The 25,519-nt window shown below is 45.8% G+C and overlaps 1 protein-coding gene across 1 annotated transcript in view; it reads right to left on the bottom strand.

Annotated features, from left to right (window-relative positions):
• The window catches only part of POLG (DNA polymerase gamma, catalytic subunit), a 29,865-nt gene extending 4,860 nt beyond the window's left edge, over window positions 1-25,005 (bottom strand). Inside the window, exons 1-19 of the mRNA XM_082198319.1 lie at window positions 24,725-25,005; window positions 23,169-23,790; window positions 20,443-20,629; window positions 18,593-18,760; window positions 16,663-16,809; window positions 16,277-16,356; window positions 14,861-15,043; window positions 14,016-14,167; window positions 10,863-10,986; window positions 9,496-9,720; window positions 7,513-7,633; window positions 7,130-7,195; window positions 6,485-6,589; window positions 5,620-5,780; window positions 5,103-5,156; window positions 3,893-4,010; window positions 3,327-3,462; window positions 2,426-2,672; window positions 1,499-1,621 (exon numbers count right to left, since the gene is read on the bottom strand). Of these exons, the coding sequence (XP_082054445.1) occupies window positions 1,499-1,621; window positions 2,426-2,672; window positions 3,327-3,462; window positions 3,893-4,010; window positions 5,103-5,156; window positions 5,620-5,780; window positions 6,485-6,589; window positions 7,130-7,195; window positions 7,513-7,633; window positions 9,496-9,720; window positions 10,863-10,986; window positions 14,016-14,167; window positions 14,861-15,043; window positions 16,277-16,356; window positions 16,663-16,809; window positions 18,593-18,760; window positions 20,443-20,629; window positions 23,169-23,752 (2,981 nt within the window). The 5' untranslated portion in view covers window positions 23,753-23,790; window positions 24,725-25,005. The remainder of the gene's footprint in view (window positions 1-1,498; window positions 1,622-2,425; window positions 2,673-3,326; window positions 3,463-3,892; window positions 4,011-5,102; window positions 5,157-5,619; window positions 5,781-6,484; window positions 6,590-7,129; window positions 7,196-7,512; window positions 7,634-9,495; window positions 9,721-10,862; window positions 10,987-14,015; window positions 14,168-14,860; window positions 15,044-16,276; window positions 16,357-16,662; window positions 16,810-18,592; window positions 18,761-20,442; window positions 20,630-23,168; window positions 23,791-24,724) is intronic.
• Window positions 25,006-25,519: the final 514 nt, after the last annotated feature.

The following is a 25,519-nucleotide window of genomic DNA, read 5'->3' as shown; positions in this document are numbered from 1 at the left end:
GGCCCAAGGTCACCCAGCAGCTGCATGTGGAGGAGCGGAGACACGAACCCGGTTCCCCAGATTACGTGACTACCGCTCTTAACCACTACACCACACTGGCTCTCTAAGTGCTTAGAGTGGAGAAAGAAAAATTCAAGTTAATCAAAAGCAAGGCATTAAAGCCCAGTGATCGAGCTGCTCAGATAAATGCCTTGTCTCTAGCAGGCAGGGGGTGGGGCAGAGGGAGGGACTCCTCCCTATGGATGCTTCAAGCTTGCCTGCCGTATTTTTCGCTCTATAAGTAAGGGGAGATGTGTATGCGTCTTATGGAGCGAATGCAGACGGGAGGCTCTGCTCAGCGCTCCCTTTAAAGAGCCCCGTGGAGCGTGTGTGCAGCTCTTGGGGGCTTTTCCCCGAGGAGGAAGAAGGGCTGCCCTTCTCCCTCCTTGGGGAGAAGCCCCCAAGAGCCGCACACACGTTCCATGCACTCTTTAAAGGGAGCGTGGCTCTTGGGGGAGCCTTCATCCCTCTGCCCTGAAGAGGCTTCACATGGCTATCCCAGAAGCCAGAACAGTAAGAGGCTATCTCAGAAGACAGATTCCTCTTGCTGTTCTGGTTTCTGGGATTCCGAATATTTTTTTTCCTGTTTTCCTCCTCCAAAAACTTGGTGTGTCTTATAGAGCAAAAAATACGGTAATCTGCACAAACTGTGCCTTGACCATGAATGGGAACAGATAATCTGTTTTGGGTTACTCTCCTTTAGTAAGAGAGAACGTCAAAAATTATCTCTAAAAGTTCATCATCTTCTGGAGAAAAGGCCATGGCTGTTCACAACCCAGTTATGTCATGGTATCACATAAACCTGCAAAGCACCAGAGACTTTTCTGAAATCCAAAGGAGGACTGAATAGCTACAGCACATATGCCACCCCACCACGGGGGGCGGGGAGGACATTATGTGGTGATAGGAGGGATAGGCTTCAGCTTCTCAAGGATTTCCATTTTCCAAAACACATTTGTTACCCTTTGGCTAAGAGTGCTTGGTGATACTCAGAAGCCACAAGGATGGCTAAATAATTTTTCCAGTGGCCAGGCTTCAGTGGCCCACATAACCTTTTGCCTTTGTCTGTGACCAGCAGGAGAAGGAACTGAGTAAAATGGAGCAGAAGCATGTACAGTGGTACCTCGGGTAACAGACGCTTCAGGTTACAGACTCCACTAACCCAGAAATAGTACCTCTGGTTAAGCCCTTTGCTTCAGGATGAGAACAGAAATCGCGCAGCGGCAGCGGGAGGCCCCATTAGCTAAAGTGGTGCTTCAGGTTAAGAACAGTTTCAGGTTAAGAACAGACCTCCAAAATGAATTAAGTTCTTAACCCGAGGTACCACTGTAGATTTTTGTGGTATGGAGTTTAGATGACCATGGCACAGAATTTTGATTTTTAAAAAAGTTTTATTTTACTTTAGTGCCAACAGCCCTGGCTTAGCTCAAGCCTAACGTTCCAGTAGAAAACACCTTACCATTTTCCTGCTTCTCTCTTTATCTTCCGCACATCTTCCAGGGACACAGAACCATCCTCTTCCCTTTCTACGGGGATGCCAAGCTCTTTCACCAGCCATTCCCCTTCCTCGGACAGATAGCAGCTGCAAGAGGAAAATGGAATAAGAAACCACAGGAGTTGGGAGGGACCCAAAACTGCCAACACAAAACACCCCCAAAGTCCAAACTAAGTAGGACCTTCAGCATGGCAGTTCAGGCAATAGTTCAAGTTGGAGCCAAACAGGAACTTAGAGTGAGCAAATAGCCTTGGGGGTGAACTGTTTAGAGCTAAGTCACACGATCTGGGAAAGAAACATTCCCACTCTCCTCACACAATATCCTCTTATCCTGAAAAAGTTGGTGTCATTAGCAAACTTGGCCTCCCCACTGCTTACTTCTAATTCCAGATCATTTATGAACAAAAGCACAGGTCCCAGTACCAATTCTTGGGGGGACTCCACTTTCTACATCTCTCCATTCTGAGAACTGTCCATTCATTCCCAAGCTCTGCTTCCTATTCTTTAACCAGTGACTGATCCACAAGAGGACCTGTCCTCTTATCCCATACTGCACCAAAAGCTGTTTGAAAGTCCAAGTATGCAGCGTCTACTTGACCATCGCTATGTTCACTGACATTCTCAAAGACAAGGGAAATACTGATGAGACTGGACTTACCCTAAGGCACCACCAGAGAAGAGCCATTTCCCTCAATGAGACGGAATGGTTCTTTCCAGATATAAAAACTGCAGGCAGTAGTATTTTTAATCACTTTTTTGTTGTTTAAAAAATACACTGCCCAATTACAATGAGTTGTTTTAATTAATCAAAGGTTTTTTTTTAAAATCAAGGTTGCAGAAATTACTACAGAGCACGAACATGATACTATCCAATCAGAGGTGGGCTCTTACCGCCGAATCCCTTTTGTAGCAACATACAACTGGCGAGCCTTTTCACTGGCCTGTTGCTGTGTCAGGCGATGGTTGAACTGCATGAGGAGGCGCTCTGCAAAGGGCTGCCCTGCCCCATAGATGCGCCCATAGTTGAACACTTTGGCATGTTCTCGGCTGATCCCCACTGTGGAGGCCGTCTTGCTGTGCAAGTCTGTGGCATTGCTCTTCTTCCCCTGAAGGGTCATCCAGCCAAAAGCCGTGCTGCCTTTGGTGGAGAAAGAAGGGGTTAGTGTGAAGAGGGTGTGATAAAAGAGACCTTGGAGTGAAACGGGGCCAGGTGTATCTCCGTAATTCTGTACAGGAACAAAATATGGCACTGGAGACAAAATGGAGCTCAGAACCTCAGATGTCAATTAAAAACAAGTTTGTAGTCCTTATGGTTGCCTAGATACCATAACGCACACTGTCGGACAAGGGTACTTAAGCCCTGGGGGATGCCCCACTGTTGCGCCAACTGTTCAGCCAGGGCACAAGCTTGGGAAAAATGCCAGCTACGTAGCTGCCAGAAGTGTGTGTGCATGTGTATTCTGTGCACCTGCAAGTGTCTGCTTATGTCAATAAAGAATTAAACCGCCAGCCATTTGTCCTCCTTGGCTGAGTGAGCTTAGGACACAAATATATGGTAGTCTCTAGACCCTATAAATTATTTTAAAGAGATATGTTGGTCTGAAGAAGGCAAAAAGTGGAATTTCTAATATGTAGTTTACATACTGTACTGTAAAATACTGTATTTCAAAAACACAGCATTAGCTATGATAGCTAAACAGAGCTTTCACATTCCCAAGCAGTTCGTATACCCCTGACTATCAGCTGCTGAAGGAACAGACAGGGAAGGGCCATTGTGAGTGGAAACGCTCACCATGCATGCCAGCAAAATGAGCTTCTCCCAAGACAGCTGCTATCCAAAGTTCCTGGGAATCCACATCAGCTCCAACCAGATGGTAGCCAGAAGGGGCCTGGACCATAGCTTTCAACTCACTGCCCACCCTGTCAGTCTGCAAGACACAGAGAACATAAGAAGATTCCTGCTAGATCAAACCAAAGACCCACCCAGTCCATCACTGTGTTCACACAGTGGCTAAGCAGGCCCAGAGTGCAACAGCACTCTCCTGCTCATGGATATATTATTACAGAATCTTCTAGTTACAGCAGTGATAGCCCGAGCTCGTAATTGGAAATCAATGCTCCAAAAATCAAAATAGCTAATGAACTGATTGGACTTTGTAGTAATGAATAAACGAACCGATAAATTATGTTTGCCAGAATGGCTTCTCTATTCCTGTAAATTAGCCAAAGGTGTCTATTTCTTATAGACTGGAATTCTCATTATGGACAAGAAAAGCAGGATGGACATATCTTTGGGCAACTGTATTTCAGTTTCTCTCTCTCAGTAAGCATAAAAAGCATTAGAAAATCCATACATACTCTGGCATTACTGGCTGTCAACCAGGTGGGCTCCACAGCTCGGCGAGTTATTGTCCCGGCAGTTACCACCTGTGGCAGGATGGCTCCATAGCTATTCTCCTCGTCATAGTCTGGGTGCCTACAGAAACATCAGGGCGAGCCCATTTCATATAACATGAGGAAGCCAGCCTTGCTAGTGATCAAGTAGCTACTTGACAGGAACAGCTAAGACTGCAGGTAAACCGACACATCCTACAGAGGCGAAGGGTTCTAAAAGATTTTGCTGGAGTAGCTGCTAAGCAGCTGTTCATGAACATTCATCACTCTTAACTGGCTGTTACTCTTCAGGTAATATACATCTCTGACATTTGCTTGAAACCCAATAACCTGGTGGAGATTCTTGAGAGAACGCAGAACTTATTCCAAGTCATACAACTAGCCCATCTAGACTTATGGAATAAGTGGCATGCAAATCTGGTTAAATAAACCAGACTCAGCAGGCAAGTCCTTTGTGAGCCAGAAGTAGAAATGTATCCTGTAATTACTCCAGTATCTGGGATAAAGCCCCCCTCCCACGCCCAATAGCAAAAACATGGATGGCAATCTGTCAGGGATTCTTTAACTGTGGTTCCTGTATTGCAGGGGGCTGGACTAGATTGCCCTTGTGGTCCCTTCCAACCCTACCATTCTATGATTCTTTGAATATCAGCTGCTCTCCCAAAACAGAATCCTTTTACTTTCACAGTCCAGATAATTTACAGCATGGCTACACATTACACTTGCCAGGGGAGAGCAGCCTAAATGTGCAGAAACTGTCTGCTGAGAGCTCAAAAGATTCTCCACCAACAGGCAGCAAAAGCTGGAGGCGATACAGATCAGATAGCAAAACAGGGCTGCTATTTTTCCGCAGGAGCTGGAAAAGGGAGGAACAGGGGAAACTGAGAGGTAGTACAACAGAAATAAACAAAAACGCTGCTTCTGAGAGCAGCCAGCTTTGCAACTTGCTAGTCTGATTTGTAAGACTGAAGATCTTTGAAGAAAGAGCAGAAAAACAGAAGTTTGGAACCTAGACACACCACCTACTTCTAGAGATCAGAAGAGACTTGTGAACGCATCCCAAATTATATTGTGTTGTTTGTTGTTGTTGTTGTTGTTGTTGTTGTTGTTAGTCACTTTGGTAACTAAATTTGGCTGAAATAAAAGGGGGAAAATGACATCTCTGTATGTGTACCTGGTCACAGATCGAGGCAGCTCCCCTTTCTTCAACCACACCACCATCTGGGAACTGACGAAACAAAAGGGAAACAAACTTCAGAAAGCAAACAGCAGAAGCTAAAGAACTAATGTCTTGCATTGGTCCTTGTCTCCTTGCCTGACCACACCAAGTCTCAAGCCCTTAGCAGGCCATAAAAGGAAGAATTGAGCTGAGCTAGCGTTTTATCCAGGGCTCAACAAGCCCAGTAATAAGACTGAACTATACCAAGCACCCCCCCCAAAAAAACCTACCTCCCCATAGCACTTAGCAAATTGAAGATGACTCAGGGGAGGGGCTCCTCTCTTGTTGCAAAGATTAAAATTTAAAGGTTGGAGTAAAGTATACAAACTGAATGGTTCATGGCACAAGAAGCACATTTACCTTGGTACTGAAAGAAGAACTTGAATTATCACCATACAGCATGGGAGCGGGGATTAAAGTGTCATGCAGTTCTGCAGACTGGTAATTTAATTCAAAGGAAGTCACCCCTCACCTGATTCTTTTGTGAGCATTTCTCCAAAAGGAGATCTTCTTGTTGATTTCAAGAGCTTGTGTCCCTTCTGTGGCCCCTATGCCAGCTTTCAGGGTGCCATCCTCCATTTTGGGCAAGAAATCCTTAGCAAATGGGCTTCCAACGTTGTTTTCATTCCCATCCTTTTAACAGCAGGAGATGGAAGTTTGCTTTAGCTTAAGGTATCGGTTATAAAACGGGATTAGCCAGCATAAAACCCTCCTCCCTACTACATATGAAATTGCCTTACAGAAACCCTTAACGGTCCAGTCCAGCAGCTTCTATTCTGACCAGCAGCAACTCCGATAACTGGATTATGACCTCCTTAACACTTGTGAAATGTTAAAGAAGCAATGCCTTGGAGCATGGGTAGGATGCATTTCCTTTCCCAAGGAACAATCCTTAACACCAGTCAGAACATCTGGCAATAGGGATAAAGACTTCTAGGTCACAAACTGCATTTTCCAGGCTGATTTGAACACTTGGCACCTCTTGCACATACTTTGTTCTATTCAGGAAAGAAATATTACATTTCCAATAGAATTTAATAAGAGGCTTCATTTCAGTGGCAAAGGTGCATAGCCTTGAGAGGTCTATAAAACCATAACAACACTCTTATTTCCCCCCCTACAAGGATATTAGAAAAAAGAAAAATAATCAAGTGGGAAAAAATTAGTGTATACTCAAGGGGGTGGGGGGATGTTCCCTGTGTGGTGTTTAACATCCTCCATATATCACAGACACTTTATTGCATATATACTTTAATGCATTACTGATTTTAAAGTTCAATTAACTGAACTCGAGAAAATTATCAATTTATTTCTATATACAAGAAATTCCTGCTCACCTTGTGAGGTAGCCTGAAAAACCAGCACCCAGGGATATTGACCTCATTGTAAGGACCATTGCCATGGTGATAATCAGGATGACTCTTTGAATGGTCCAGCTCATCCTGTTGGCAAACCAATGTAGGGTTAGTTGGACCTGAATGTACAAGGATGTACATGAAAACAAAATAGACAACTCAAGATGTAGGAATGCCCCACCTCATAAAGGCAAACCAAAAGGTTTTAGAGAAGCATTCTTGATTAGATATCTGAATGATGTTTTTAACCATCCATGCCACCAGGGCCTCAACCACCTCTGTCATATTTAAGAGGAACAGTCACCAAAAAGTTGGGAAAATAGATCCCTCTCAATCTTTCTAGGAACTCTTGATGATGCTCTCAAAATTCTGCAATGCTTGATGCCACCGATTTGCTATGGTTCCTCCCCTCCCATTATACCTAAGATCAGGGTTGCTGGAGTAGACAAAGGGTTTGGGGCATTTGGGAACGCTCTTCCTACTACCTCCCCAATCAGACGAGCCCCTCATTCAGGCTTTCGCCCAGCACTCCCAAGATTCACTACTCAAAGCACACAGGTTTAGGCAATACATGAGTACAGATTTCCCCTCAATTACTGTTTTTCTCTCGAGGGGGTATACCATTACCTCACTAAATTGCTTGGTTACAGGATCTGAATCCATCTCCATCTCCGCACGGCTGAGCTCTTCAACCTGGCATGAGGGAAAGAGATCTCTTTAATAGCTAAGCTCATTTTCCCCTCCCACATCCACTCATTTTCTTGATCCCCATCTGACCAAGAAGGTCTTTCCCAAGTGAGGAAAACAAAAACTCTTCGCGTGTAGAAACCTAGCTTAGCTTCATCTTTGACATGCTAGCTTTCTTTATCCAGTGAGTTTTCTTTTTAATATGGAGAAAAATCACTTATGCAATGCCTTTACCAGTTACCTGAAATTGTACAGTTTAGCAAGAACTGCGTCACATAATTCTACTGATCATGTATCACAGCTGTGAGACACACAATTTGTACCTTATGCCAGAAAGCGCTATTTTCTGTTAACATGAGCTCTTCTTCCAGCGTGGTGTCCAGTGAGATAGGTTGCTCTTTGCCTTTCTCCTTGCAGTGTTCCCGGTACAGATGCTCAATAACCCTACAGTTAAGGGGAAAGTAGTTTTGCTTTCACTGAATTCAGCAAATTATCCTGTTTCTTGATCCCATTTGCAAAGCAATGCTAAACTTTGCCATAAGAATGTTACCTGACAAGGAGATTGGTGCACTGGGCCTGCTCACTTTAATGAAAGTAGTTTTTCATTGAAGGATGTTGAACACTTCACACCTTTACTCATTTGCAAATATCAGACCTAAAAATATCTTTCCTTTTTGCAACTGGCTATAGTTCAGCCATACAGAAGTGAGATGCTCCTATGCTGACATTTCTACATCCAGACAAGCAAGAGGCATTATTGCCATTCATGAACAAATTCCACTCTGGCAAAACAACTGAAGGATGGAGTAGCCCGGAGAGAGTCCTGAAGGCCAGACACGAGGCCTGGAGTTTGGTCCCCCAGGTCTGAAGTTCCCCACCCCTGCTTTACAAGGCCTAGCTCTTACATGTCATTCTTCAGGGCTAGGGAACATTTCTTACGTCTCACTGCAATTCACTGTGAGGCTGAAAGAAGAGAAGGAAGAAAGGAGGATGCAGAGGAGGTGAAGAAAGAGCTGTGAGTGGTGGGGGGCCCTACTCCCATCTTTTGGACCCCCTGGGAAACTCAATAAATCTGTTATACCCAGAACTGTGTGTGCTGAGTGCAGCTGAATGGGACACAGCTGTAGGCAGCCCAAGGAAGTACCATCTACCTTGGGCCTGCTCAAAAAAACAAATTTTGCACTACAGCTCCTAAGATCAAAGAGCATGTTTTCATCTATTTTGGGAGACAACTGGATGTCATTTTGAATCAAGATGGCAGACTGAACCTTTTGCACTGATTTTAGCCACTGATTTCAAAACTGAGCTCTTCCCACCCCCTTTCTTTGAACCAGAAAGCATCATAGAACAATGAATGAAATGGAATGATATGTGGCCAATCCAGTATAAATCCACTACTACTGCGTAAATATACGTTGCAGAACACACCCTGAAAAATCCACCTGGACGGTCCCTGAAAGGTACCAAAGTGAATAAATGAAGCTCTCTCCTGCTGAGAGCACTTTCTCTGCTTGTCTTTGGAGGCAACTGCTTAGGTCGGAAGCAGATGAAATTCATCACACCTGCAGGGTACAACAAATGGGCTACGAAAGGAGGTGAATCTCCTGGAGAACCATGCATGCAACTGCATTTGCTCACCTTCATCCTTTTTCTAAAACTTGCCTCTCACAATTCTCCCCTCTTTTGGGTTCCAAGTATAGCTCTGGTGGCAGAGACCCAGTAGTGCTTTATTCACTAAGCATAATCAACAATTCTCCCTTCTTTTGTTACCTTTGTGTCCTGCATTTGCTCACCTTCATCCTTTTTCTAAAACTTGCCTCTCACAATTCTCCCCTCTTTTCTGCCTTCCACTGCAAACTCAACAATTTTAAACTATAAGCTCCTTAGGGTAAGGACCTACAGTGGTGCCCCGCAAGACAAATGCCTCACAAGACGAAAAACTCGCTAGACGAAAGGGTTTTCCGTTTTTTGAGTCGTTCCGCAAGACGAATTTCCCTATGGGCTTGCTTTGCAAGACGAAATGTCTTGCAAGTTTGTTTCCTTTTTCTTAAAGCCGCTAAGCCGTTAATAGCCGCTAAGCCGCTAATAGCCGCTAAGCCATGCTTCGCAAGACAAAAAAACCGCAAGACGCAGAGACTCGCGGAACGGATTAATTTCGTCTTGCGAGGCACCACTGTATCTTTTTTCTGTGACTGTATGATGCAATGCATACACTGATTGCACTGCATCAAATAATATTATTACTAGCAACAATTATAGACCATGGCAGCTTTGTTGCTCTCTTCACCCCAGAATGCACTTCTTACCTGAAGGGGCAAGTAGGCAAGTCAGCATCTGGAGTCCCCTCTGGCAGATTGTCACTCCTCCCTGGCACCAGGTAACCCCAGCCGTATTTCTCAGAGTAGTGCAACGGAAAGCCATCCCAGGTGAGCCTCATGAGCTTTGGGGTCACTCTCATCTGAAGGCTGATAAGGCTGGGCCCAGGCACCCAGCTGGGATCATCCAGTCTCTGGCACAGCTTACGATACCACCTATGCAAGGGGAGAGTAGACCACAAAGTCAACATAAAGCTTTCCTCAACAATGCTAGATAATTGGTTGTTCAGATTAAATTTTATGCCAAATTGCTCAAAGGCCTTCACCAAGGAGCTGTATGGAAATCCATTAAATAATAATTACATATCCTGTCAGAGTTGATTTTACTCAGTTTAACAAAAGCTACCTCCTCTGCCACTGATGCTTCCAGGTGGCCTGCTCCTTTTTTTAAGTAGAGAACTTTTCCAATTGAGCCGCTAATGGGAGACTCTGGTTGCTGACTCTCTTCTCAATACATTATAGCCTGGATGGCACTGACTCAGCTACTAGGGGAGTTTGAATACATAGAAGCATGTCTCATTGCAGGAAATTATGGGGGGGGGGCTTCCATTCTACAATGCAATGCTTCGTTAGCAGCAGTAGTAAACTTTTTTCAGGCTGAGGGCTGCACTGGCTTATGGCCAACCCTTGGGGGGAGGGGTTAAGTGTGAAACTGGGTGTGGCCAGTGTAAGAAGTGGGTGTGGCCAGAGCTGCCATTCAAAAGGCTGCCTTCTGGGAGACTTTCCCACCAGCTATTCTACACTATTGAAAATAATTATTAATCACTCATTATTAAATTTAATCATTTTTAGAAGAGGTTGAATTTGGAGAGACTTGGGGATCATAAAATACTTTTGTGAGGGTTGGATATGGGTTGTAAGTTAGCCACCCATAATCTTCACTATACTACATAGGCCTGTGACCTTGCCAATGGAATTCTGTATGTTCACAGCAAACGGAATAATTCAGACAAATAAGTGGTTGTTTGACCAATCGTCTTGTAAATCAAACTGTTCTAACTTTTAGACAAAAAAATCCACTCAGCATGATAGGAATGTTAACAATTTATTTTACTCTTTTTTAAATGCCAACTGTAAAGTAGGTCTACTTCTCAGGAACGTGGGTAAATCTATGTCTAAGCTGCACACTTTTGATAACAGATGGAGGCTCTCGTGGGCAAATGCTCCATATAAAAAAAATCCATGCACATACAAAACTAACATATTAGAAGACTAAACTGGAATCCTTCTTCCTGACAAAGAGATGAACAAAAGGTCCTAGGAAGGTCACTGTCTACAACTTCCCTTTAGTAACGCACCCTGGATGGCCAGGCAGGTGCTGAATTCTCTTTGGCTGCAAAGCTACAGTCCCCTTCAGACGGTCCAAGCACAATCGGCTCTCAGGGAGTTGCTGTTCTTCCTCTTCAGTTGGAGGTCCTGGATCTGTTTCCATGATACAACAAATCAGGAAGGAATTACCGTATTTTTCGCTCCATTGGACGCACCCGACCATAGGGCGCATCTAGTTTTTAGAGGAGGAAAACAAGGAAAAAATATTCTGAATCAAATGTTGTATAAACTACTGTATTTAATAAACAACCGGTATATCAGAATCACATTACAGCCATGTAAAGTGAATAGCAGTCAAAAATGGCATTAAGAACCATCATCACTGTCATTAACAAATGAAGAGAGACTTTAAGGTTTGAGTACTCTTCTATGAACCCCAAGAACTCATCACTGCTAAAGTCAGAATTTATGAAGCTCAGTTGCTCACAGTCACTGACATCACTTTCTTCGCTATCTTCATGTAAAATACCATCTTCGTATCCATCCAAAGCATTGCTAATGCCACATTTTTTCCTCTCAATCCTCTTCCTCACCTCTCTCAGCGAACAGCCTGCCAGCTGCTCACAAACATTCCCTTTACTTGAATTACAGTCATGAAACAGCCAAGCAGAGCTTCTCAGCGGCAGGCTTGGGAGGCTTTCCTTTTCCCCACTTTTTTCTCTCCCCCCCCCCAAGCAGAACAGTCCCCTTTTCCAGCCTCCTCCTCTCCATCCCTTTCACCCAAACTCCTCAGGTGATGTCTACAATTTCTCCCCTTCACTGCTCCCTCTCCTTTGCCCACTACCATGACTCTCCACTCACGGCAACCTATGGTACCTCATCTCCCTTCACCAAGCTTCTTGGTCCCCCTCCTCTCCGTCCTCTTCCTCCCCTCTCTCAGTGAACAGCCTGCCAGCTGCTCCAAACCTTGAGGGGAAGGGCAGGCTGTTGGCAGAGCAGCACCCCCACCCCCATTCAGCAGCCCAGGAGTGTGGGGCATGGGCGCACAGCCTGCCCACTGCTCCAAACCTTGAGGGGAAGGGCAGGCTGTTGGCAGAGCAGCACCCCCCACCCCCATTCAGCAGCCCAGGAGTGTGGGGCATGGGCGCACAGCCTGCCCACTGCTCCAAACCTTGAGGGAAAGGGCAGGCTGTTGGCAAAGCAGCACCCCCACCCCCATTCAGCAGCCCAGGAGTGTGGGGCATGGGCGCACAGCCTGCCCACTGCTCCAAACCTTGAGGGAAAGGGCAGGCTGCTGGCAGAGCAGCACCCCCACCCCCATTCAGCAGCCCAGGAGTGTGGGGCATGGGCGCACAGCCCTCCCGTTCCTCCAAAGCTTCCTGGGGCTGCAGAGGGAAGCCAAGGCTGCCGGTAGACGAGCGAGGCTCTCCCCACCTCCCCCATTCAGCAGCCCAGGAGTGCGGGGCATGGGCGCACAGCCCTCCCGTTCCTCCAAAGCTTCCTGGGGCTGCAGAGGGAAGCCAAGGCTGCCGGTAGACGAGCGAGGCTCTCCCCACCTCCCCCATTCAGCAGCCCAGGAGTGTGGGGCATGGGCGCACAGCCCTCCCGTTCCTCCAAAGCTTCCCGGGGCTGCAGAGGGAAGCCAAGGCTGCCGGCAGACGAGCGAGGCTCTCCCCACCTCCCCCATTCAGCAGCCCAGGAGTGCGGGGCATGGGTGCACAGCCCTCCCGTTCCTCCAAAGCTTCCGGGGGCTGCAGAGGGAAGCCAAGGCTGCCGGCAGACGAGCGAGGCTCTCCCCACCTCCCCCATTCAGCAGCCCAGGAGTGCGGGGCATGGGTGCACAGCCCTCCCGTTCCTCCAAAGCTTCCCGGGGCGGCAGAGGGAAGCCAAGGCTGCCGGCAGACGAGCGAGGCTCTCCCCACCTCCCCCATTCAGCAGCCCAGGAGTGCGGGGCATGGGTGCACAGCCCTCCCGTTCCTCCAAAGCTTCCCGGGGCGGCAGAGGGAAGCCAAGGCTGCCGGCAGACGAGCGAGGCTCTCCCCACCTCCCCCATTCAGCAGCCCAGGAGTGCGGGGCATGGGCGCACAGCCCTCCCCTTGCTCCAAAGCTTCCTGGGGCGGCAGAGGGAAGCCGAGGCTGCCGGCAGGGGAGCACGGCTCCACCACCACTACCAAAGACCAGTCCAAGAGTGTGCCGCACTCCGGCAATTTGGCTCAAGGGACCACACATTCGCTCCATAGGACGCACAGACATTTCCCCTTACTTTTTAAGAGTAAAAAACTGCGTCCAATGGTGCGAAAAATACGGTATTTTTTCAATGAGTACAGTTGTTGACAAGGCTGTTTTATAACTACAGTACATATTACATCAAAAGGCTTAAGAATCTACGTGGATACAGTTATTTGGTGGCCTGCAAAGCCTATAATCCAATGCAGAATTTGACAGCTAGCAAATTTCTAAAACTTTTAATGGCCAAGAGGAATTCAAATACATGAGTGTTTAATGCACAGTAGCCTAGGGAAGAGTAGAAATGTAACTTTAATGTTCAGGAGAGAAATGTTTTCTTGCTGAAATGTGTCAGCTCTGTAACACTCCATAGTTCTTATGTTCCTCCACTGCCTCTATATTGCACTCCAAACACCTGTGTATTCCATATTTATCCTCCAAGACTGTAATTAAGAAATAAATAAAAATGCAACACCACAGACACCCTTTTTAAAACAGCACCTCTGGGATCTCAGGACTTTTTAAGATTCTCTGGTAATACTGTCGTACTTTGAAATCACTTGAGAGCTGGATGCAAAACATTCTGCCTGCAATACACACACGCTGAGGTACGAATTTCAGGCTCGTAAATAAGATTTTAAAAGATGCTTGCTCCTACCCAATTGCAAAGACAGCTTAGCGGAAGGGATCTGGATCAAGGGTAGATTATATGCTTTGGATCCAAGAGGTAACAGGTTCAACCTCTAGCGTCACCAGGTCGGCTGGAAAGAACCCAAGAGAGCTATTGCCAATCCGTACAGACAATGCTAAACCAGATAGACAAAAGATCTCATTCCATCTAAGGTATATTCTTTCTCTCTCTCTCTGATTAAGATTTAGGAGAGAAAGATTACAACTGCCAGTAGACAGTAGCTGTGTGCTAGCAAGCTAGTAGTCAATTATGACGATGCTCTTACCTTCCTGCCACTCTAGCATGGAGGCTTTTTCCACAGCTTTGGGCAATTCATCATTACTATCTTCATTCTTCTTCTTCCCAATTTTCTTCTTCTTTTGCTTAAATTCCTGGAGATCCCACTCTAGATCCCACAACCAGGGATCACATTTGTACCTGTTTTGATACATCAGACCAACCACCACAGGTTAATTTGAAGAATACTTTTTTCAATTTCCATCAGTGAGATCTTGGTCTACAAACTCCTGTTTATTTACAGCAAGGGAGAGGAGCTGAAAGGGTACTTTTCTCCACCATGTCATAGCAACAACTTCTCAGTTTATCTAGAAGCACTCACTGCTGAAACTGTGCCAAACAAATTCCTTTACTAAGTAGTAGTCTGCTTAATGAAACAGTATTGCATTTCACAAAACCCGCAGTCTCAATTCTATCTCAACCTTGCAGTCTTTTTTTAGGGGAATTGCCCCACCCCCACCCCCAAGCATACTACAGATTTTAATGCCAGAACTAAATGTCAGCTGAAACTGTGGTCTGAGAACCCAGTTCTCCAACTGCAAAGATGAGGGGGAGATGTGGCAGATGTGCGTACATTCTAAATCTTCCACATTTACCCTTTTCATCTTCTGTCCTGGTCTACCTCCTCAGCTGAGTTTCCCTGAGATGTAGCAAGCATGCAATTGGGACCCCAACCAGAGGGAGGGTTGAGTGATGCATCCTCCTTCCAGCTCTGTTGCTGCTTCATAGTGTTCTCTCCTGCCACTGCTTAATGGAGAACCAGGTCTTTACCAATTATGAAGCTCTGGCTTAAGCAGCATTGCACTGTAACAGTGATTATGATAATACCCCCACCTTTCCTCATGAAGCAGCTGACAGGCATTGTCAGCTAGGTTCATCAAGGATTTCTTCATCTCCTTTTGCAGCTCTTCATAAGTGACCTGAGCTTCATCCAGGTACCTCTCCCAGTTCTGATTGACAGGAAGGTAGGAGACTCCCATTTCCAGCATCCCTGCAAATGTGACAGGATGGGGACACCTAACCAAGAAACAGAAAAGGGGGGTAATAACAGAGTGGAGCCAGAATGTTGGAAGCAACTGGACTAAGCTATGTAAACTAGACATCTGTTGACCTTAGCATACAATGGAAGCAGATCGTAAGAGCATGTCACACTATGCATGACCAACGGACAGAACCAAGGATGGATCCATGTAGATGAAAGGCTGAGGCCACATTGCTAGGAACAAGGTCCAATAGCTGAGAGCACTGATCTGGGTAACAGATGGACCCCTTCACTCTCTCTCATATGTGCATGGATGTCATTAATTCCAATGAAGCCAATTAAGTTCTGGAATTGGGGCACTCTTTTTTTTACAGCAAAGTCAAAAGTGTACTCTTTACTCCTGACATTGGGCAGTCCGCAAGGACAGATTGCCCACAAGGGCTATTCCTCCCACCTGGCGGAATGAGATTCCACAAGAGACAAAACATTTTGTGCTTACTCCCACCCCCAAGGTTTTTGTATTGTACAAGCTTTCCCCTCACATTCTCTCTGCCCATCACAACAGATGTTTTATTTAATATGACAATCTAGTACAGTGGTACCTCGGGTTATAGACACTTCAGGTTACAGACTCCGCTAACCCAGAAATAGTACCTCGGGTTAAGAACTTTGCTTCAGGATGAGAACGGAAATCGCACGGCGGCGGTGTGGCGGCAGTGGAAGGCCCCATTAGCTAAAGTGGTACCTCAGCTTAAGAACAGTTTCAGGTTAAGAACGGATCTCCAGAACAAATTAAATTCTTAACCTGAGGTACCACTGTACATTGTTTGATGTAACTCACAGAATTATTTGGCTCAGTTTTCCAACGTGCATTGTAAATTCTGGTTAACTATTATCTGTGTTTCTTTCACTGAGAAATTTTGTATATGCACTTGTACCACTTCTGAAGAGTTAAGATGCTTGGGGAGATACTGCTTCTTGTTTCTTTCTCGCAAAATTGTAACACTGGTTGATTTGTACTGATACTTTACCACCACGCTGAACCTTGCAAGTTTTATCTGTATCTAAAGAAAGGTGAGACCAGAATCCCTAGCAAGATAAAGTGTAAAGGGGTTTATTGATAATCTAACACCATCTTGTCCCTAAGATGCTTCTGACATACAAAGGCAACCTAACACTATTGGCTAACCCAGAGCAAGCTATCTCATAAATGGACACACTATAAAAAAGAATTCCACATTTCAGAACCTCCCACCACAAATACTCACCTTTCCAAGAAGAGAGGAAGCTGCTCCTGGAATACTTCATAAGTAGCCTGGACATCAAGTGCACAATATCTCATCAGGTCCTTGGAAGGGAGACAGAGAGAATAGAGGGAATGGGAGAATAAATTATGTACACCTGTATCAAAAGCCACATATTACTAAGTCACACCATTGGTCAGTCTATCCTAGTATTCTCCTCTGACTGGCAAAAGCGCTCCAGACTGAAATCATACATATTTCCCAGGTATACCAAGACCCTTTCCTTCACACTATAGATGCCAGACTTTAAACATGGAATATTCCACATGCAAAGAATATGCTCTACAACTGAGCAGTGGTCTCCTGATTCCTTCCCTTAAAAAGTACCATCCCATAGATTATCTCCCTACCTGGAAGTTATTCCTGATGTCATTCATGCTCCCTTTGACAAAGAGTTCCCGGGCTTCTTTCTCCAGTGGCTGGCCTCCAACATATAAGGCATGCACATCTACTAGATTGTTGATGCTACTAATGTTCACCCAGTCCCAGGAGGCAACCTGCAAGGTAGTAAGGCAGCAGAGTAATGGCTAACTAGTCCACAAACCCCAAAAATGCCTACTTTTGGATGGAAAGCATTTAAAAACATTTAAGAAACCATCAGATTGGGTCCTCAATCTATAGAAATAAGACTTCCATTATGATTAGTTCTAACCCTCAGAATGAAACAGAACATCTACACAGTCCAGGATCTTTACAAGAATGGCAAGTCCTATGAGACCTTGTCTACACATGTGAATGAGGCGGCAGAAGGTTGAGATGGAATCTTGAACTGCATTACTGCAGACAAATACTGCATTTTTCGCTCTATAAGACGCACCAGACCACAAGACGCACCTAGTTTTTGGAGGAGGAAAAGAAAAGAAAAATTCTGAAAGCAGCAATCCCTCTTGCTGTTCTGGCTTCTGGGATAGCTGCGCAGCCTGCATTCGCTCCATAAGACGCACACACATTTCCCTTACTTTTTAGGAGGGAAAAAGTGAGTCTTATAGAGCAAAAAACGGTAATTCCAGTTTTGAATGATCCTCTACTATACATAAGAAAAAATCCTTCCTGCCAAGAGGAAAATAGCACAGTAGCGAGAAAGGTTCTATCCTAGTACTTTGTCAACCATGTCTGTTTTCTATTTATGTATATTTTAAAAAATATATAGGTGACTATTTAAAAATATGATCACTCTGTCTAAAGTAAAGCTATCTATTATACCATCTCAGCCCTCCACCACCTCATTCTGATGTATCTGTAGATCAGACTTACTGTGGCATCCATACAGAAATATAGCTATAGTTTGGAAGGCCTTTATCGGAGGATTGCCTATGAAACAATGACAATGCAAGAGGCAACAGAAGTCCATATTACTTAACAAAACTTTTCACACATCTAGGATGTTGCCAATCTCCTCCATGCTGGCTCTGCACTTCTCCCCTCTACTACCAATTCAGAATGCTTTTGCCAAAAAAATTTCTCCCAACTGTCTATGGTGATCTCTGTCAGTCTTCTACTAAAAACCCCATGGTGGTGGAACTGCATTTTGCAACTTTAGTAAGAGACAAAATTGTACACATTAAGACATGCAATTATGAGGAAAGGAGGGCAATTAGTTATTTTGGAAGAGAGAAGTAAAGTGTTCAGTCCCAGCTAATGTAACCTCAGGTATAAAAATGACATCTCTATCTACCTCTTTCTCCACTCCTCTCATAGGACAGAGTATTAAAAACCAGTTATTCAAGTGTGACGTATGTATGAAATACAGATAGCACTTTAGTTCTGCAAAGTGCTTTCCAACCATCATTACATTCTCACAACAATCCAACAAGGCCAGACATTCTCATTCCCATGTTATATATAAGTATGATTTGATCAAGGTTGCTGAATGTAGAGCCAGAAAGGACTGACACCCAAAACAAAAAAATAGTTTAAAAAAACTAAAACTGGGTTTGAAAGGAGTTTTACTTCTCAATGTACACAATACACATTTATCTTTGTTTCACTGTCACCTCTAGACAAATGGGATTTGTTAGTTTGCGAAACAATATAAAATCCTAAAAATCTGTTTACCGGAGACCAAAGAGGAGCTAGCATCCAGCCACAAGCAGTAATCCTTCTTCCAAACTGCCTTCTGCTCTTTGGGGGGGGGGGACATCTCCAGTTCAATATACGCTGGAGTACATTACAATCTTATCTAGTGCTGCCGCTTTGCAAGCCCTATAGATATAAATTGGGGCAGCCTTGTGAATAAAAGGAGGGATTAGCATGCAACTCCTCTGTGCCTTTCCAACTCACCTCAGGGCCATCAGTTTTACTCCGTGTTTTCTTGATATGCTGCTGCACCTGTTGCTGCCCTCTTCTCTTGCCATGTTTTGCTGCCATCCAAAGGCTGCGTTGGAATCCTGTTAGCCCGGAGATGGCCATGTGCATACTCATGGTGTCCAGGAAACGCATCTGGGAGCCCTGAAATATTTGTTTTAATGTCACAAACACTGCAAGAGTCATACATGGCAAACGAAAAAATAACATGGTATAGCTCTTGTTATATGCTAAAGACACCTCTTTAGGTTTATCCTACGACATCTAGGATATATGCTATGAAGGCCAACCCTCTTCTTCCTATTGTAAATTATTTTAACTAGTTTTAAAGTTACAGGTATATTTTTATATTGTTATAGCCTGCCTTGGGACCTCATGGTGAAGTGCAAGTAGGAAATCCAGTAAGCAACAACAATAGTGAGGCAGCCTGGAGGATAAAAGAGTATTACATAGAACTTGCTATGATGTATGTTCAGGAGCAGGTCAACTGTGGGTCAAGTTCAGCATCATGTCTTACCAACAGAAGCCATATAGATACCTCAGGAAGGGATCACAGGCAGGGTGTGATGCCAAGATTCAAACTCAGAGTTCACAATTTAACTACCCTGCTATCAGGTGAAATTCTAGCCAAACTGCTCGTACCCAAACTATACATTCTATCTCTACCCTGAGGATTTGAAATTCTGACTGCAGCTTCTCACCTGCAAAACAGCATCAGAGTGGGGAGCAGGGGGGAAGGGTGGTGCTTAACCCTTCCCTCTTCTGCCTCTTTCTACCTGCAGCTCCTTCTCACAACCACTTTTTCTCCAGCTAGGATTCCAGACTCATACATCTGATCCAAAGAGGAGCTTGAAACCTTGCTGGAGAGAAAAGCGGCAGGTGAATGAAGCATTAATCACCCCTCCTCCTCGGACCATGGCCATCGGAATGTGAATGTATGGGTATCGGAATGTGAATTCGACCTGGCAGGGGCCCCTGAGAAAATTGATGACAGACTGGCAGGCCTGTGGAAATCAACGGACAGATTGTGGGAATGTTCTGTACTGAGGTGTGGAAATGGTGTCTGTCCTTTATGTGATATGGCTCTTGGAGAGAGTAAAATCCACACAGGATATGTTTGTTTACAACCCGCTTGTGAAGATTATCAGAGATCACAAAGAAAGGAATATATGATAACAAGAAGATGAGGAAAATAACAAAGAGACTATCTGGACAGAACTGTGTAATTAAAGCAGCAGCAAGAGTGATGTTTGGATCCCTTTTGGAGCTCGAAGTATGGGTACCCCCAACAAAATTTTAAAAATTTGGCTGTATAATTAGGAACTAATGTGATTTGGAATTAATGTGATTCGATTGGCCTGTTAATTAAAATTATTTTTTTAAAAAATCACCCCTCCTCCTCATGTATGGATTTCCCCTTGCAAATAGTACCCTCCTGACAGCAGTTTGCAGAGAAGCAATGGCTGGGTTTTAAAAATACAAGGCAATAGCAGAACACGTAGCTCTATCATTGGACAAACAACCAACAAGGACAGCTGCTTTGTTTGCAACTGCAGCATCAAAGATTCACAAGGACTTTGTAATAAAATAAACACCTAGCTAACTGCTGCGGGGAAAATTTTGCTTCAATACAGATCTGCTATTTGATCTGCTAAACTTCATTTCTACAAGTATTTATTTGTATCTTGTTTGTTGTGCAATTTTCTAAGTTATGGCTCATGGCTATGATAGCAACTGAATTGATACATGTTACCACAAACATCTAGGCTTCAGCCACCAATAACAGCTTGCATACAAGAAAAGATTGGAAGACAAAGATGACTTACCTGAATCAGGTACTGTTCTTTGATGTGTGCACGGTCAAAAGAGACATTGTGACCCACTACCAGCCTCTCTTGCCAATCCTGCTTGGCAAGGCTGCTGCTCGTTTCCAGAGGGATGAGATCTGACAGAGTCAACTGGCTGGACCAGGTGTACCGTTCCTCTAACAGTCGCTTGCTACACCATGAGTACCTGAGGAGCAAACACAACCAGCTGTGTGAACTAAAGCACTCTTTCCAGGGCACGATAGAACACCTGAACCCACCTTCATTTCTTTCTAGATCTGAAAATTTAGTAATTTCAGAAAGAATGCTGCAGCATTGCACTCATTTTAACATCCATATCAATTTCATTTTGGGGAAAAAAACCTGTTACAATCCTAAGAAGATTTACTACAGAATGAATCTTGTTGAACTTAGTGGGAGATGCTCAGGAGCCAGCACACATAAGATCACACTACAGGAGCACCTACCTTTTAAAACAACTTTGATTTTAACACCTGTGCTTTAGGGGAGGGTCCCCTGCTGTGTGTAAAGCTTGTCCAAACCAAATGGGCACATTCACACAGATGACTAACCATGTAGAGCAGCTATCACACTGCCAGAGAAAACAAGGACATGGTCATATTAAGAACCTAACATCAAGAATTTGGTGCCTCTTGTTTGGCTCTTCCCTCCCAAAATCCTTTTTTGCTTTCATGCTACGTCTTTGTAATCATAGGGGCAAATAATGTGTTATTTTATTAATTTTTAAGTTGCTTTGTGGGCTTTTCCAACTGAAGAGCAGGGTGAAAACACTTTGAATCACCACCACCAGCATTTATTTATTTTATTTTAAAATTTTAATTTAACATGGGCCACATATTGTATATGTGTACTGAAGGGATAGCTAAACTAGGATTCATAAGATGAAGTTCAAGAAAACAAGGAAAATACAGCCCCTTTTCCAATTCTCACTTTGCTTTGAAAAAGTTTAGGTGAGAGTTCCAGTGTTCTAATTTAACACATCTCTGACCGTCCCACAGCATCTGTGCACAACCCACACATCTGGTTAAGAATTTTGTGAGTCGACAAAGAGGGCTTCCTCCAAATATATAATGGAAGGTCACACAACCCCCTCCCCCAATACAACATTACCGTATTTTTCGCCCCATAAGACGCACTTTTTCCCCTCCAAAAATGAAGGGGAAATCGGGGTGCGTCTTATGGGGCGAATGCCTGCAAGCCTCGCGCGCCCGGCAGGAGGTCCCACCGGGTGCGCGAGGCTTGGGGCGGCAGCCTGTTGCCCGAAGCACGGGGAGCCCTCGGGAGGGCTCCCCCTGCTTCGGGCGAGTGTCTGCAAGCCTCGCGCACCCGGCAGGAGGTCCCACCGGGTGCGCGAGGCTTGGGGCGGCAGCCTGTCACCCGAAGCACGGGGAGCCCTCGGGAGGGCTCCCCCTGCTTCGGGCGAGTGTCTGCAAGCCTCGCGCACCCGGCAGGAGGTCCCACCGGGTGTGCGAGGCTTGGGGCGGCAGCCTGTCACTCGAAGCACGGGGAGCCCTCGGGAGGGCCCCCCCTGCTTCGGGCGAGTGTCTGCAAGCCTCGCGCACCCGGCAGGAGGTCCCACCGGGTGCGCGAGGCTTGGGGCGCACCTAGAAGCTTGGGGCGCGCTGAGCTCAGCACGCCCCAAGCTCCTGGTGTAGCGCAGCGATCCGCTAGCCCTGGGAGAGCCCCGCGGCTCTCCCAGGGCTAGCGGACTGCTTGCCGGCACGCAGAAGCTTGGGGCGCGCTGACCTCAGCTCGCCCCAAGCTTCTGGATTAGCACAGGGGTCCGCTAGCCCTGGGAGAGGCGCCCGGCTCTCCCACGCTAGCGGAGACCTTGCCGGCACGCAGAAGCTTGGGGCGCGCTGAGCTCCGCACGCCCCAAGCTCCTGGTGTAGCGCAGCGCACCTGGGGGGGAAATAAAATTTTTTTCCTTTATTTCCCCCCAAAAAATCTAGGTGCGTCTTATGGGCCGGTGCGTCTTATGGGGCGAAAAATACGGTAATTGTCTCTTCATAAGCACAGTTTCTTGTTCTTGCTCTTTTACAGAAGCCCAGGAAACTCTAGGTGGAAACATTTATTCTTTTCTGGCACTCTTTCAACAACAGAACCCCAGAAGAAAAGATAGCAGCATGATGTATAAGCGGGAGGGGGGTTTCAGCCCAAGGGCCACATTTCTCTCTGGACAAACCTCTGAGGGCCACATGCCAGTGGTGGGTGGAACCAAAGGCAAACACTGGCAGAGCAACAAATACAAATTGTACTTATGTACCATAAGCTAATTACAGGAAAGCAAGAAACATTATCCAAGTGCAAGGACACATTTCAATCATTCAAAAAAAAGGGGGGGGGATATGAAGCAGGGCCAGGGAGCGGTGTAGCCTTCAAGGGCCAGAAAGAGACCTAGAGGGCTGCATGGAACTGAGGCTCTCCAGCCTTGCCCTATGGTATGAGACCTGGAACTGAATAAGAACAGGAAGAAGTGGTCTGTTAGAAAGATGTGAGATGCTGATTGATCAGGGGCCTTTGGCCAAAAAGTGGTATATAGGAATAAAACAATGAGCAATGAAAAAAGTATTTTGGGACACTGGGGACAGAAGCAGTGGGACACTGACTAGGTCATGTTGTTGTTGCCTAATAGGTTCTATTTTTATACAAAGTTTGTAGGAACAAAAACTTTCACCCTTCTACCAGAGCTGTCGGCATCTTACCAGGCATTTGAGGAAACAGCTACTGCAAGCGTAGGGCACTGGCCTGCATTCATGCACACTTCCACATCAAACACCAAGGCCCGCTCATCAGGGAAATCAACAGCTGTCTTCTCCCCACTGGGTCCGTATCGTGTCCACCCAGCTTTCCAAGCCCACTCCTGCGGCACTGGTGGGATCCCAAACTGAAGAAGTTCCTTAGCAGCTTCCAGATATGGGAGGCTCTGCTTCTGTGCCAAGATGCGGAAATGTTCATCGATGTTGGCCCCATACAACTGGGGCAGCTGCAATTCCACATCAGGAAGAGTAGTTGTCTCTTTACCCCACAAGTCATGCTTCTGCAAGTGTGCCACACTCTTCTGGATGTCTTCCTCTGAATATTCAATCTGGGCACCCCGGAAAATCTGCTCATGAAGATGCTTAGAAAGCATCTGGATGCCAAGTGGATTGATGCGTTGCTGTTTGGGGACAGAACCAGTATCTTGTGCCATCTCCTCCTGAACCAGGCGGCTGGCAGAAGAACCCGAGGACCACCTCTGTATTCCCCGTAATCCGAAGGGACCTGTATTCCACACCAAGCGCTTCATCTTCACTAAAAATGAGCAGCATGGAGGATACAGAAGATCTATCAGGAGACAAAAAGTATTAACAGAATTGAGGGTTCGTGTGGAATTTTTGCCATCTTCCTGCCCAAGATGCTGGGCACATAGTGTTTAAAGTTGTGAAGCGCCTAGACAAGTGTTCCAGATTCAGACAAAGGATTCAAAACCTCACTCATCCACAAAGCTTGCAAAATGACTTTGGTCAAATCACTACTTTTCAGTCAGACTGACTTCCCAAGGTTCTTGTGAGGGTAAATGAGGATATGTATAGGAATGGAAGATGAGCCTGCTGAATCAGGGCAACCGCCAATCTAGCCCAGAATCCTGTTCTCAAAGTGGCCAGCCAGATGTCTCTGGGAAGGCTACAAGCTGGACCCAAGCACAAAAGCACTCTCCTCTACCCTGGTGTCTAGCGACCGCTGTTCAGAAGCATTGCTATCTCCAGCTGTGGAGGCAGAGCATAGTAATCATGGCCACTAGCCAGGGAGAGCCGCCATGAATTGGTCTCATCCTGTTGTAAAGCCAACCAAGTTGGTGCCTATCACTACCTTCTGTGGGAGAGCTCCCTAGTTTTAACTATGTGCCACGTAAATAAATACGGGTGTCCCGAGCCCTCTGGAGGGTGAAATAAAAAAGCAGTCCATAATATCTGTGACTGCTAAGAGCAGCCCCTTCCAAAACTACAATTCTATGAAAACAATGATGATTATACTTGTCTTCTTGAGATGATGATGATAACAATAATTTTAGTATATGCCACCCATCTAACTGGGCTGGCCCAGCCACTCTGGGTGGCTCCTGACTGAATATTAAAAACACAGTAAAAACACCACCACCAACACTTTGGACACCAAACCTCCAGAGGGCATAAGACAATATCTCTGATTCCCAAATTCCCACCCCCCTTCCAAAAAAGAAAGAGACATATATCTACAGATTATCTCAAAATTTACCTACCCCCCTCAGTTTAGCTTCTTTTCCATGCCACCCAAAGGAGTTAATATTTATTCTCCTCACCAGCACCCCAACCCAAAAGGGGCGCCCACAAATTATCCCCTTCCCTAAATTGGGCTATTTTACCCCCTCCCCCCCAAAATGGGCTGCCCCTCCTCACAAAAATAGGGCGGTGGTAGGGGGAAGAAGCTATACAGCACCACCACCAGCAGCCCCCACCGCCCGCCCCCTTTCGTGGGTACACGAAGCACCCAAAACACCATGAGGTGATTTTTGCCCACGACCCCAAACTCCGCCCCGCCCCAGAGCTCACGAGGCGAACCTTCCGCCGGCGCGCGACTGGAGTGAGCTCGCCCGACACGGGGGGGGATTATTATATGGAAGCTACCAAAGTGTCCTTTCGCGTCTTAAACACAGCCCAAATATTGAGAGAACAAGCAGAAAATAGAGAAAGCAATGAGTTTGCCTCAGACACAGGCTGTGCTGGTTTTGTTTCCCACCCACCTCCACTTTCTTCCCTCCCTCTCCCCCCTTGACACTCGCTAGGAAATGGTATCTTCCAGGATGGTTCAGAACCAGCTCCCGGCTTCTCAACTTCCTATAGGTCTAGCGGAGAGCATGTCTCGAGCGCGGCCGCGTGGCCTAATGGATAAGGCGTCTGACTTCGGATCAGAAGATTGCAGGTTCGAGTCCTGCCGCGGTCGAGAGGGCTTGCAGGTTCGCCACTGAGTTAGGAGGGGCTTAGTGGCAAAATTGTATTTTTGCTGCTTTTATGCAGTAGCGATTTCTGTGCAGATA

This window comes from Podarcis vaucheri (genome assembly GCF_965113315.1).
Source record: "Podarcis vaucheri genome assembly, chromosome: 14".
NCBI classification, from domain to species: domain Eukaryota; kingdom Metazoa; phylum Chordata; class Lepidosauria; order Squamata; family Lacertidae; genus Podarcis; species Podarcis vaucheri.
The sequence above is the reverse complement of the archived record's forward strand: the minus strand, read 5'-3'. Positions and strand labels throughout refer to the sequence as shown.